General features: G+C 42.5%; 1 protein-coding gene across 4 annotated transcripts in view; it reads right to left on the reverse strand.

Moving 5' to 3' along the window:
* SBNO1 (strawberry notch homolog 1) overlaps positions 1-14,896 on the reverse strand; it is a 62,495-nt gene that overhangs the window by 16,736 nt on the left and 30,863 nt on the right. For all 4 annotated transcript variants that reach the window (XM_036276401.1, XM_036276400.1, XM_036276399.1 and 1 more), the window contains 10 exons: positions 13,100-13,297; positions 12,555-12,722; positions 12,281-12,456; positions 11,721-11,852; positions 9,818-9,953; positions 8,846-8,958; positions 8,685-8,756; positions 8,153-8,252; positions 3,735-3,809; positions 2,931-3,077 (listed from right to left, as the gene is read on the reverse strand). In XM_036276401.1, the coding sequence (XP_036132294.1) occupies positions 2,931-3,077; positions 3,735-3,809; positions 8,153-8,252; positions 8,685-8,756; positions 8,846-8,958; positions 9,818-9,953; positions 11,721-11,852; positions 12,281-12,456; positions 12,555-12,722; positions 13,100-13,297 (1,317 nt within the window). The remainder of the gene's footprint in view (positions 1-2,930; positions 3,078-3,734; positions 3,810-8,152; positions 8,253-8,684; positions 8,757-8,845; positions 8,959-9,817; positions 9,954-11,720; positions 11,853-12,280; positions 12,457-12,554; positions 12,723-13,099; positions 13,298-14,896) is intronic.

Here is a 14,896-nt window from a genome sequence, read left to right on the forward strand (position 1 = left end):
TCTCTCCCTCCCTCCCACTCTTGCTGAAGATAAATGGAAAAAATATCCCGAGGGTATTTTCCATTGCTTTTTTAGATAAAAAAGGAGAGGAAGGAAGGAGAAGAGAGAAACGTCGATTAGAGAGAAACACACAGATTGGTTACCTCCCACCAGAACCCAACAAGGGCTGAGGATTAAACCTACAACAAAGGTATGTGCCTTTGACCAGGAATCAAACCAGTGACTCTTCGATCTACAGGCCGAAACTCTAACCACTGAGCCAAACTGGCCAGGGCAAAAAATAATACTCTTTAGCCTGCCTGCTGTGGCTCAGCAGTTGAGCATCAACCCAGCACCAAGAGGTCGCTGGTTTCATTCCTGGTCAGGGCACATGCCCATGTTGTTGGCCTGATCACCAGTGTGGGACATGCAGGAGGCAGCAAATCGTTCTTTCTCATCGATGTTTCTATTTCTCCCTCTCCCTCCTTCTCTCTCTCAAAAAGCAATAATAATCTTAAAAACAAAAAATAGGAGAATTCCGGTCAAGATGGCAAGTAAATGCGGTATCGCATCCTCCCACAACCACATCAAAGTTACAACTAAACTACAGAACCACCATCATTCAAAACCGCCTGAAATCAAGCTGAACGGAAGTCCTACAACCACGGAATTAAAGCAGCAGCCACATCGAGACTGGTAGGAGGGCGGAGGGGACAGGCTGGTCCCACACCACGTGTGGCGGATAAAAATCAGGAGGACACCTCGGCTGAGAAGGTCCTTCCTGAGGACTGAGGGGTTCCCGTCCCTCACCAGGTGACCCACTCAGGGTTCCAGTGCCAGGAAGAGAATCCCCATCACTTCTGGCTGGAAAAACCAGCGGGAACTGACCCAGGCAGCTCCTTAAAGGGCCCGCGCACGGACTTATCGGACTCTCTCCCTCTAAGCTCGGAGGGGAGGCAGCTCGAGGGGCACCAGAGACATACAGGGAAGAACTGATCTGTTTGGCACTGGAGCGAGGGCTGGAGAGGGGGCTTTCTCCGGGACAAACTGCTGTCAGAGGCCTTTGTTCCTTTGGTGAGCCCTGCCCTGGGGCAGCAGACAGCCCACAAATCTGGGACTCCAGCAACCTGGCTCACGCTGGTAGCCCCGCCCTACTGACTCCCTGAGGCCCCGCCCCACCCAACCTTCAGGCCCACCTAAGCTGTTGCCACTTGCTTAACCATAGGATTGGCCTGTCTGGGATCCTGCCTTGGTTTTCCTAAATTCTTTCAAACAAGCAGCATCTGGTCTCAGCTAGCCCATACCTCTTGTTTAGTAATACACTGAAACAAACACAGGGAGGCAGCCAAAATGAGGAGACAAAGAAACAGGTCCCAAATGAAAGAACAGAACAAAACGCCAAGAAAAGAACTAAGCGAAATGGAGATAAGCAACCTAACAGATGCTGAGTTCAAAATACTGCTTATAAGGATGCTCAGTGAACTCAGTGAGAACCTCAGTGAACTTAGTGAGGGCCTCAAGAGCATAAAAAAGGATCAATCAGAAATGATGGATGCACAGTCAGAAATGAAGGAGGCATTAACTGAAATAAAGAATAATTTACACAGATTCAATAGTAGAGTATGTAAATCCAAGAAGCAAACCATCGATTTGGAATATAAGGAAGCAAAAAACGCCCAATCAGAACAGCAAAAAGAAAAAAGAATCCAAAAAACTGAGGAGAGTGTAAGGAGCCTCTGGGACAACTTCAAGCGTGCCAACATTTGCATCTTGGGGGTGCCAAAAGGAGAAGAGCGAGAATAAGAAATTGAAAACCTGTTTGAAACAATAAAGGCAGAAAACTTTCCTAACTTGGTGAAGGATACAGACATACAAGTCCAGAAAGCACAGAGTCCCAAATAAGATGAACCCCAAGAGGCCCACACCAAAACACATCATCATCAAAATGCAAAAGGTTCAAGACAAAGAGAGAATCTTAAAAGCAGCAAGAGAAAGGCAGCTAGTTACCTACAAGGGAGTTCCTATAAGGCTGTCAGCTGATTTCTCAAAAGAAACTTTGCAGGCCAGAAGGGAGAGGCAAGAAATATTCAGAGTGTGCCCTGGCCGGTTTGGCTCAGCGGTTGGAGCGTCGGCCTGTGGTACAGAGAGACCCGGGATCCGTTCCCGCTAAGGGCACGTACCTCGGTTGCAGTTTGTCCCCGGTCCTGGTTGGTCGTGCGGGTGGCAGCCACTCGATGTGTCCCTTCACATCAATGTTTCTCTCTCTCTCTCTTCCTCCCACTCTATCTGAACAAAAAATGGAAAAATGTCCTCAGGTGAGGATAAAAAAAAAAAAAGAAATATTCAGAGTGATGAAAAGCAAGAACCTACAACCAAGATTACTCTATCCTGCAAAGCTGTCATTTAGAATCGATGGACATATAAAGAGTTTCCCAGACAAGAAAAAGTTAAAGGAGTTCATCACCACCAAACTGTTATTATATGAAATGTTAAAGGGTCTTTTTGAAGAAAAAGATAAAATATATGAACAAACAAAATGGCAATGAATATATATCTATTGACAATGGAATCTACAAGCAAAATGAACAGGTAGAACAGAAACATTCTCATAGATACAGAGAACATTTTGTTGGTTGCCATATGGGAGGGGGTTGGGCGAATGGGTGAAAAAGGTGAAGGGATTAAGAGGTACAAATTCATTGCTAGACTGACAAACCTCAAAGGGAAACGGGTTGAGGGGGGGAGAGAAATAAACCATAGAACTTATATGCATAACCAATGGACACGGACAATAGTGTGGGAAAAGGTGGGAGGGGGGCGGGAGTGGGGAGGAGGGGGTCAATGGGGGAAAAATAAGGAACATCTGTAATACATTCTACATTCAACAATAAAAATTTTTAAAATAAAAAATAAAATAAAATAAATTAAAAAATAAAACACTGCCCACTTACCTAAGATTCCCATATCATATCTTCCATTTTTTTTTGCATTTTGAACAACTGCAGTGAGAGTGTCCGCAAAATACTGAAATAATGCATTCTGTTGATGCACCTCCATGCCCAAAATTCTATTTAAGAATTTCCCTATGTTGTTATAATCTGCAATGACAAGATTATATGAAAAAGTTAATGCACAAAACTGGTGATCTCAATTTTATTATCTAAACTTAGTTCAAAGTCTGGCTTGGTCCTGTATAAAGTCTTCCATCACAACTCCTCCACTATTCCCAGAAGAGCTGTAAATTGACCATTTCTACCTCTAGCAACTAGCATGGCCATAGTACATGCTCAAAGGATGTTTGCCAAACTGAATGTTCACATTATCAACTTCACTTACTAAAAGCATGAACACAATTTAACACAAGTGTTCATTCTCCAACATCAAGTCTTACCTAGTCAAGTGTTACAAGTCAGTGAAGATCACCTTTGGCTGCAGTATGAATGTCTTGGAGCTGTGGAAGGTAACCCGTATCTGAGCTACAGCCCTGACTTCAGTATTTTTTAAAAGCTTAATAGCTGATGATCATATAAGTAACCTGGGTTGAGAGCTGCTGCTATCCAGACAGAACAGAGGTTTACCCTCTTCTGAATGACCAGAGCAGAAAGAAACTGCAGCGTTCTTTCTGAGCATTCAGTATCACAGGGTGGAGAAATACAGTCTTGAAACTTCCCCATTGAGTTGACAAAGGGATAAACAACAAAATAGGCTTTATGGACACAGCAAGAGCTGTGTGTGTACCACATTAACACCATTACCTTTATCCAGAGTGAGAATGCCTGAGCGGTCTTCTACATTTATCAGGCCAACTCCTATCAGTCCTTGTCGAACATCTGTAAGAAAATAAATTTTTAAAAAAACTGATAGCCCTGGATGATGTGGCTCTATTGTTTGAGCATCGTCCCATGCACCAAAAGGTCACCGGTTTGATTCCTGGTCAGGGCACATGCCTGGGATTGTAGGCTCAATTCCCGGGGGTGGAGGGGAATGGTGGTGGTGGTGCGAATGTGCAGGAGGCAGCCAATCAAATGTTTCTCTAATATCAATAAAAACATAATAAACCAATAAAAAATAAAAAAATCTGATAGCCCAAATGAGCTGTTACCTGACTAATCACACTAGATCAAGTTCTAGCATCAAGACACAGCCTATGACCCTGGCCAGTTTGTTGGAGCATTGGCCCTACAACCACATCTCAGGTTTGATTCCCAGTCAAGGGCACATACCTGAGTTGCAGGTTCGAGCCCTGGTCAGGGTTGTGTGGGAGGCAACTAATTTATGTGTCTCTTTCACATCAATGTTTTTCTTTCTCTCTCTCCTCCCCGCTTTCCATCTAAAAAAAAAAAGACACATCCGATGTGTCTTCCATAGTTTCCATTAGCTAAATTAAATGGAACCCACAGTCCCCAAAGGTCTTTAGGCACTCTAAAAATCCTACAGTGCTCAAGCCTCACTTATGGCTCTGCCCAGCCGGTGTGGCTCAGTGGTTGAGCATGGATCCGTGCACCAAGAGGTTGCCGGTTCTGTTTCCGGTCAGGGTACACGCCAGGGTTGTGAGCCCAACCCCCAGTGCAGGACATATAGGAGGCAGCTCATCAGTGTTTTCTCTCATTGATGTTTCTATCTTTCTGTCCCTTCTCTCTCTCTAAAATCAATAAAGAAGAAAAAAAAAATCTTATGGCCCTAGATAGGTTGCTCATTTGGTTACACCAATATACGAAGGTTACAGGTTCAATCCTTGGTCAGGGCACATACAAGAATCAACCAATGAATACATAAAGAAGTAGAACAAATTGATGTTTCTCTCTCTCTTCCTCTCTCTAAAATTAAGATTTTTAAAAATCTTATCTTTCCAACAGCAATCTTTGGCAGTGGAGATCTTTGGCTACACAGGTGTTACCCACAGAATTTGAACAACTTTGAACACATAGCAATATACTACCTTCACTAATTGTGTAAATAAGAGTATAATCATGCTTCTTTCCCATATGCTACCTATCAGTATTGCAGCCAAAAAAAAAAAACAAACAAATAAAAAAAGGCCACATGTATGAGTCTATAGGTTCTGAATTCTATTACTAAGAGGGCAGTTTACGGAGCTTTAAAGAATAGTAGTGTCTGCCCTGGTAGGTTTGGCTCAATGGCTGGAGGGTCGGCCTGTGGACTAGAGAGACCTGGGATTGGTTCCCGCTAAGGGCATGTACTTCGTTCAGTGCAGTTTCTCCCTGTCCCGGTTGGAGTCGTGTGGATGGTGACCACTTGATGTGTCTCTCTCACATCGATGTTTGTTTCTCTCTCTCCCCCCGCTTCTCTACATCCCACTCTGTCTGAAGATAAATGCAAAAAATAACCTTAAGCTAAGGATTAAAAAAAATACTGATGTCTTACAGAATAAGGAAGTGAGAGAAAAGGATCAACAGGAAGCATGACGACATCGTATTTACACATTCACTTACACAGCTAGCACTCTGCTGCAGAATCAAAATTGTTTCGATTCTGCCCTGGCTGGTTTGGCTCAGCGGTTAGAGCATCGGCCTGCAGTCCGGAGAGACCCGGGTTTGGTTCCCGCTAAGGGCACGTACCTCGGTTGCAGTTTGTCCCCGGCCCTGGTTGGTCGTGCGGGTGGCAGCCACTCGATGTGTCCCTTTCACATCGATGTTTCTCTCTCTCTCTCTCTTCTCTCTCCCTCCCATTCTGTCTGTACAAAAAATGGAAAAATGTCCTCGGATGAGGATTGAAAATAAAAAAATTGTTTCGATTCTATGGATGGTAACTGTGTAGTCAAAGATCTCTTCACTGCAAAAACGCTTCCACTTTTGAGAACCCATTGTATATCCATAAATTAACTATACAGTACAGAAGGCTATAACTTCAACAATGTCTGTAATGGCAAAAAGGGAAAACCACCTGAATACCAAAAAGGTAATAAGAAACTGTTTCATAAGCTAGCAGAACATTATGCAACTATTAAAAACATGTTAGTATGCCGTAGCTACTGTCCTGTCAGAGGTGTCTGTAATGTACTAAGTGAAAAGTACATTGCAAAAGTAATGCAGTCCTGGCAGGTTTGATTCAGTGGATAGAGCACCAGCCTGTGAACAGAAGAGTCTAGGTTTTGAGTCCGGTCAAGGGCACGTGTCTAGGTTGTGGTTCGATCCCCGGCTATTATGGGGGTTGTGCAGGAGGTAGTCAGTCAATGTGTCTCTCTCATGTAGATGTTTATCCCTCCCTCCCTCCCTGTTTATCTGAAAATCAATGTGAAAATATTCTCAGGTGGGGATTTTTAAAAAAAGTAATATTAATGACATTTGAAAGAAAAGTTGTGTCTAGAAGAACATGGAGAGAAGATGCTGGAAGATGTCCCTGTTCAGACTGTCAGCATCTGTGCCCTTGGCAGTGGAAATGGAAGTGGGAGGTGAGAGAGAGCACTGACTTGTCATTATACACGTGAGGGTTCTTTGAGTACCTACAATGATTAAGTAACATGTAATTTAAAAAAGGTATAAACTGCCCTGGCCAGTTTGGCTCAGCAGTTAGAGCGTCGGCCTGTGGTGCGGAGAGACCCGGGTTCGGTTCCTGCTAAGGGCACGTACTTTGGTTGCAGTTTGTCCCCGGCCCTGGTTGGTCGTGCGGGTGGCAGCCACTCGATGTGTCCCTTCACGTCGATGTTTCTCTCTCTCTCTCCCTTCCTCTCTCTCCCTCCCACTCTATCTGTACAAAAAATGGAAAAATATCCTCGGGTGAGGATAAAAAAAAAAAAGGTATAAATTGAGGAATCATTTTGGACACTCCTTCCAATGACCAAAAAAAAAACGGGGGGGGGGGAGACAAAGAAAGAAAAACGGGTGGGGGGGAGAGGGAGACAAAAACAGGGCCACCGCTTTGTTGTTGTGGGCAGTGGTTATGAGGACCATGCCAACTCGAACACCCTGGTTCCACTGGAAAGGACCTTCTCTAACTCTATAATGACATTTCAAGTAGTTTACAGCTATTTCTTACATTTACCTATTTTCCAAAATATTTCATAGTTTCCTAAGCTACTAAAATCATTTGGTCAGCCCAGCCAGTGTGGCTCAGTGGTTGAGAGTCGACCCTGCACCAAGAGGTTGCCAGTTCAATTCCCAGTCAGGGCACGTGCCCAGGTTGTGAGCCCAATCCCCAGAAGGGGCATGCGGGGTGCAGCCAATCGATGTTCTCTCTCACTGATGTTTCTATCTCTCTCTCTCCCCTTTCCTCTCTAAAATCAATAAAGAAAAATATAAATAAAATCATCTGGACTACTTATATTTATGGGGTAAAGGCTATTCCAGATTTGTGAAATAGATTTAAGAATTTCCATACCACCACTCAGAACTTTCTTTTGTATCAGTACTCATATTCTTTTGTTATGATTAGTTTATTTATTTACTTTTGTTAATCCTCACCACAGAATTTTTTTACCCTATTGACTTTCACCCCATTGATTTTTACAGAAGGGAAGGGAAGGAGGGAAGGGGTGTATTGTTTGCCCTGCACACACTCTGACAAGGGATGGCGCTTGAACCTGCAATCCAGGTACACCCGTGAGCAGCAATCAAACCCGTGACCCTTTGGTGCGCAGGCCAACACTCTAACCACTGAACCAAACAGGACCGGCTGTTATGATATTTTGTTTTTTTAAATCCTCACCCAGCCCTGGCCAGTTTGGCTCAGCGGTTAGAGCGTCGGCCTGCAGTCTGGAGAGACCCGGGTTCGGTTCCCGCTAAGGGCACGTACTTCAGTTGTGGTTTGTCCCCAGCCCTGGTTGGTCGTGCGGGTGGCAGCCACTCGATGTGTCCCTTCACGTCGATGTTTCTCTCTCTCTCTCCTTCCTCTCTCTCCCTCCCACTCTATCTGTACAAAAAAATGGAAAAATATCCTTGGGTGAGGATTAAAAAAAAAACCTCACCCAAGGATATTTTTCCATTTATATTCAGATGGAGAGGGGGGTAGATAGAGAGAGAGGGAAAAACGTCGATGTGAGAGAATCACATAGATGGGTTGCCTTCCGTACAATACCGAACAGGGCTAGGGACAAATCCCAACTGAGGTACGTGCCCTTGACCAGAATATAACCCATGAAGCTAGTCCGCAGGCAGACAACTCCAATCACTGAGCAAACCAGTTAAGACTGTTACAATTATTTTTAAAAACTTACCTTTAAAGAATTCTCCAGGATAGTCTGGAGGTGGTGATACCATCGGAGAATCTAGGTTTACAATGGATTTCATGACAATTTCTAATGCATTTCTTCCATACTGCAAAAACAAAACAAAACAAAACGGCTTTAGTATTTGGGTAATTCTTCAATCATATGATCAATTGAACACTATAAAAATATTTTACCAAAGATTCAAAAACAGCAGGACTAAATTATCTTCATATATATTTTGTACTGCCTAGTGCTACCTTCACACATTTGCTCATAGCACTCAATCAACAACTTCTGTGAAATTCGTATTTGAGTCTTTCAAAAATATGTGTTGTATTTCTATTTTCCAATAGGAATAAAAAAATGATTATACTGCAGAGCCAATCACTAAACACCTCACGATGTGTGAAATCCTGTCCTATTGTCTCTGAGAAACCTTGACAGCAACCAGAGGAGGAAGCAGCACCCCCATTTCCCTTTGAATACTACAGAGACAGAACATGGCCCCAAAGCTCAGAGACCAAAATATGAAATGTACCTTATTGTCAAAGTTGAACCTGCTCAGATCTCTGGATTCTGTTGCTCTTCTGTCACCATGTGTTAGTGCTCCCTATCAAAATATAAAATTTCCAATCAAGAAACAGGAGACAGGTAACATATATCATCCTTTACACATATCTACACAACTCAAAAACTTACCAAACTCTCAAGTCTTTTAGCAACAATAGATGCAAATCTTTGTTCTCCTGCCAATTCCGAAATCAGAAAGACATATTCGGGAGCAGTAACTTGGTTTGATCTATGAGTTCGTCCTGTAACCACATTAAAAAAATCACATTGTGTTCACTAGAAACAGAGAATGCAGAGATCTATTCCTAGCATTTAACCCTAAGATGGTCTCCACAAACTCTGAAACAGGAGGAAAACATAATACTGTTAAATGTAAAGATATTACTACTGCTCCCCAGTTTAGTTAGCCACAACATTGCTGATCCTTAGCTGCACTGGATCCCCCCCCCCCCCCAAATCTTGTTTAGTTACTGGATACCAGAGCCGTGAAATGGAAGGGAGGGGAGGAGCTATATGCCCTCAGTGGAGTCCCTGGTGGTTGAAAAAGACTTCAGTGGCAGCCACTCTGACATGCCATGCACACCCTCAAGGCCTGAGGAGGCCTGTTCTTGGACAGAATGCCACAAACACCACTGCAGATCTTTTATATCTTTTAAAACAGGTAAGAATTCTTGATGTACTTCCTATTTTAAGGTATATGCTACTCACAGAAAAACACCTCCAAACTCTACATGTATGTCAATTTTTTTTTTTTAATCCTCACCCGAGGACATTTTTCCACTTTTTGTTCAGACAGAGTGGGAGGGAGAAAGAGGAAGAGAGAGAGAGAGAAACATCAACATGAAAGGGACGCACCAAGTGGCTGCCACCCACACGACCAACCAGGGCCGGGGACAAACTGCAACCGAGGTACTCGCGCTTAGTGGGAACTGAACCTGGGTCTCTCTGGACCGCAGGCCAACGCTCCAACCACTGAGCCGAACCAGTCAGGGCTAGGTATGTCAAGTTTTAAGATGTCTGACATTAAATGCAGACCTTGATATGCACACAGTTCCTAGTGATTCCATTCCCTACTAAGTGCAATTCCATGTGGGACCTTACCAAATTGCTGAATGGCTCTATCAGCACTCCAGGGCAGCTCCAAAGTCATGTGAACTCGTCGCCTCTGATTTTTGGCTCTCCGATCTGCTTGTAATGAAATACCTGAGCTGGCAGCTTCTGAAATGATGGCGATATTCTGTATCAAATGTAAGAGGGAAAAAAAATTATCTCCGCACAAAGACAAGCAGGGACGTACCCTAAATATAGTTCTTAGGTAGACTTCTGAGGGTCCACCAATACCCACTCTCCTCCTCTTCCTAAGCTACAGAACCCCCAATTTTCACTGGGTGCATGAATACCCAGAATCAAGATTGTATCTCCCAGTCTCCCTTGCAGCTAAGTACGGGCACACTCCAAACACTAAGTTGCAGTGATATGAACAAGGTCTAGGAAATGTCTTTTATTAAAGTTAAGAACACACCCTTATCTTTTCTCCTCTGTGCTGGCTGAAATATAAAAGTGTAATGAATGAACCTGAAACAGCTGTCTTAAATGAGGGTGACATGGAAACAGCAGCTCACATATTAAAGGAACAAGACAGAAGAGGTCTACTCTTCAAGCGACCTCATTGGAGACGTGTACATGAGAGGATGAACTCTACCTTGATGAAGTTAGCATGGCTGGATTTTTTCACATAACAGTCAAAACTAATTCCAATTAACAGAATTCCTAATGCATATGAGGCAAATTCATGACACAAGTACATAAACTAACTGAAACTATCTTTACCTACAACCTTTAAAATATGTAACGTGAGCTTTTATATTTAAAACACAACTTTTGACAGTGCTAACTACTATCTACTTCCTGGTTACAAAGCAAAAAAATTCACTAAAACATAATGCAAAGTGTGGGTAGAGAAATAAGATTTGATTCTCCCCCTTTCAGACTAGGGCATGGCACTGAGTAGTGCTGCCTTGTTTTTAGCAATCTCATCACAAATACTTACAGCAACTCCAACTATGGAGGAAAAACTGAGCTGAGAGTCTTAAAATTGATGATGTCAACAATGAACCTACAGAAAGATATAGCTTCTGGAGACAACCTAAACTCTCTCCAGGAGTCAATATGCAAGTCTATTCCACAAGTCATTTATTGATTTTTAATTTATTTTCTTTATTGAATTAGAGAGGAAGGGAGAGGATGCGAGAGAGAGAAACATCGATGAGAGAGAACATCGATTGGTTGCCTCCTGCATGATCCCCTTGGGGAACTAGCCCACAACCTGGGTATGTGCCCTGACCAGGAATCAAACTGGCAACCTCTTGGTGCGTGGGTCAACGCTCATCCACTGAGCCACACTGGCCAGGCTAATCCACAAGTCATTTAGAGTAAACTATCCTAATATAACATGACATAGCAACAACAGAAGCAGTACAAACAATGGCCATTAATAATCTGGGCACACAATATGTTTCTAGATTCAAAATTTAAGACTGAGACTAGACAGTAGCATCTATATGGTGTCAAAAGATTACCTGAGAAAAATGCAGTATATTAATATTCTGATCAAAGGTTTCCAAAGCTAGCCCTGGCCAGTTTGGCTCAGTGGTTGGAGCATCGGCCTACGGACCAGAGAGTCCTGGGTTCGGTTCCCACTAGGGGCATGTACCAAAAATAAATGAATAAAAATAAAAAATGAAAAAAAAAAAAGATTTCCAAAGCTAAAAAGAACCACATCTAATTCTATGTACATTCATCTTATCAAGAACAAAAACATGTAAATGCTCAGTGATTATGTGCAATTACCAAAAAATATAGAACATTCAACAAGCACAATTTATATTAAAATAAAATAAAAACCTCCTAAAGATTAATCTAAATGTCCAAATATGTGGGCAGTAACCCTGCCATGAAAAGCATCCCACAAAAGAAATCTAAAAAGTATCCCAGAAAAACATACCTTATCTCCATCCATAAATCTTTGTTTTTCCGTGATATTTAGTATCTCCACAGGGACGTCAAGTTCAGATCTTGACTCATAAGATATGCTCCCATCATCATTACTTACAACCCTCCCCTTGCGGCCAGTCATCTGCAAAGTCAAGCAAACAATGCCACTTACAATTAAGACACCCGAGTCAGACCCAGGACTCCCTCACTGGGGAAACCTGGTGTGAGGTGGAAGGCATGAGAGCCAGTGTGTGCTGCACCACGCACTGTGGGAGAGACATTGCAACACAAGCCCTGGTTTTGAAAGTCCCAATTCCAGTGAAGACAGCAGACATGTGGCAATGCTCAGAGGGTGCCTGTCAGTGCAAGGACAGACAATGAGTATCTAGGGCAGACAGGCAGATACTAGCGGCTCTAGGATGAGGACTAGAGTGGAACAAGGACCCTAGGACCTGAGAGGAAACCAGAGAGATCATTATGTGACGATCCCCAAAATACGGCTCATTCTACAGGGTTTTATAAGTGGCAAAATAACTACCAAGAGACATAGCCTGGTCAAGTCCTATTTACCTCAGCAACATTCTCAGGGCCACCAAGCTCGTCAATAAGTTCGTCCAGGGTGTTAGGAGGGAGGTCTTCAGCCAGTTTTTCTAGCTTATCAAGTAGGTCTTTCTTCATCTGCTGGGCTCTTTCCACGGCATCCTGACTTGTTATAAGGCTACTGTTACTGTTGGTGTTACTGTTAGCTAGATAAAGTACATTTGTAAAAAATCAGGAGAGAGTTTAAATATTTGTTTGGTTTAAAAATACATTCCAGAGACAAAGCAAGCTTCCACATGAATACCTGGTGCACTGTTAGGAGCCGGCGAAATAACTGGTGTAGACGAAAAACTAGGTCGTTTTGATCCAAGACCTGATGCTAATAAGGCACTTTGAATAGAATCTGGATCTATACTTTTCTTTTTTTTTCTATCTTTGTTCTTCTTGTGATCTTTTCTGATTAACCAAGGATCTGAAAGTTAAAGATACATATCAAATCGCTTCTTAAAACAAGTACAGAATCTTCAAAGGACAGGCAGAACCATTCATTTTTTTTGTATTGTTAAGTGATAAAATGTAAATGGTCGCCAGGTACAGTGGTCCAGTACACGTCCATATACCATGAGAAAAACCCAATGCTTTGAGGTTAAAAATAACTGAACAAAACTGAGGTCATCATCTTACATAAATGAGCTAAACCACCAGAAGATAGACAACCATGGATCTCTCCACCAAGCAAAGATGATAATTTGTACTTCAGAGAAACATGTTTTATTTAATACAATATGCCATGTCAGGGACACAGAAACAGCGGCCCGTTGGTGTGCATTTAGTACAAGACAAACTCACCGTCTTCGTCGCCCTCGCTGGATTCTTCTCTGAATGGGTTGAAGTCGTCATCGTCACCGGAACTCATGTTTTTAGAGCTCTCGTAGTCACTCTCCTCGTTGTCAGAGGCATCAGACTCACTCTCACTGTCATCAGAACTGCTACCAGTAAGGCCACCTACTTTTCGTGCTTTTTTGGCTTCTCGAGTTATTTCTTCACCTACCCTCAAACCCCAAACAAGAGAGTCAGTCCAAACACAGTTTTAAATCTCCAGGATTACATTTAGTTCACAAGTTAATTCAAATGAGACTGGTAGGAAAAAAGGGATTTAACTAAGAATATAAGAACAAATAAAATTCACAAACAAGTGCTAATTTTTTGTACTTACATAGAAATTAGGTTATGTTCAATTATTTTTAAGAAGAAATTGGATACACAAATAAAAACTGAAGATTGTCTTCAAGTGCACAAGTTTCAAAATAAATTCAGAACTCGAATAAGACAATATCTCTGGCACTGTCCGAATTTGTTTATTAGGTTGAATGAAGAGACCTAATTATTATAGTTTTAAAGAATACTTTAAAAAGGCCAGCCAGTGTGACTCGGTGGTTGAGCATTGACCTCTGCACCAAGAGGTTGCTGGTTCAATTCCCGGTCAGGGCACATGCCCAGGTTACAGGCCCCATCCCTGGTAAGAGGCGTATCGTATAGGAGGCAGCCGATTGATGTTTCTCTCACATCAGTGCTTCTTACTTTCTCTCCCTCTCCCTTCCTCTCTCTCTAAAAATCAGTTCTAAAAAAATCTTAAAAAATGTTTATAAAAATAAAATCCTCTAGCCCTGGCCGGTTTGGCTCAGTTGTGTTTTTTTGTTGTTGTTGTTTTTTTTATCCTCACCTGAGGACATTTTTTCCGTTTTTTACTCAGAGCGGGAAGGAGAGAGAGGGAGAGAGAGAGAAACATCGATGTGAAAGGGACACATCGAGTGGCCGCCAACCACACGACCCAACCAGGGCCGGGGACAAACTGCAGCCAAGGTACATGCCCTTAGCGGGAACCGAACCCGGGTCTCTCTGGACCGCAGGCTGACGCTCTAACCGCTGAGCCAAACCGGCCAGGGCATGGCTCAGTTGTTAAGAGTGTCGGCCCACGGGCCAATGAGTTGTGGGTTCAATTATGGTCAGGAGCATGTGCCTCAGTTGCAGTTTGTCCCCGGCCCTGGTCAGGCTCATGCGGGAGGCAACCTGTCGGTGTGTCCCTCTCACATTGATGTTTCTCTCTCTCCCCCGGCTCCCTCTCTCCCACTCTGTCTGAAGATACATGGGAAAATATCCTCACGTAAGGATTAAAAATATTTTAAAAATACATAAAATAATCTATGGAATACAGCTGACCCTTCAACAGTAAAGGAATGAACTGGGTAGGTCCACTTATAGGCAGACTTTTTTCAATAAGCACTATAATATAATATAAATGTATTTTCTCTAGTAAAATTTTAGTAGGTATCCTTTTCACTAGTTTAGTTTATTATAAAAATACAGTATATAATACACACAAAAAAACACAAAATGTGTTAAATGACCATTTGTGTTACCAGTAAGGCAACAACAGGGTATTAATAGTTAAGTGTTTGGGGAGTCAAACGTTGTACCAAGATTTTTCTACTTTGTTGGGGGGTCAGCGTCCTAACTCCCGGGTTGTTCAAAGATCAACTGTATTAACAATCAACATATAAAATTGTATTTTTAAAGACAAAGAAGGTACTGATTTGAATGATCTTACTGAATATGCAGAAAAAATATATCAAATAACATTACTTT

The sequence above is a fragment of the Molossus molossus genome, unplaced genomic scaffold (assembly GCF_014108415.1).
Source record: "Molossus molossus isolate mMolMol1 unplaced genomic scaffold, mMolMol1.p scaffold_m16_p_22, whole genome shotgun sequence".
Lineage (NCBI taxonomy): Eukaryota > Metazoa > Chordata > Mammalia > Chiroptera > Molossidae > Molossus > Molossus molossus.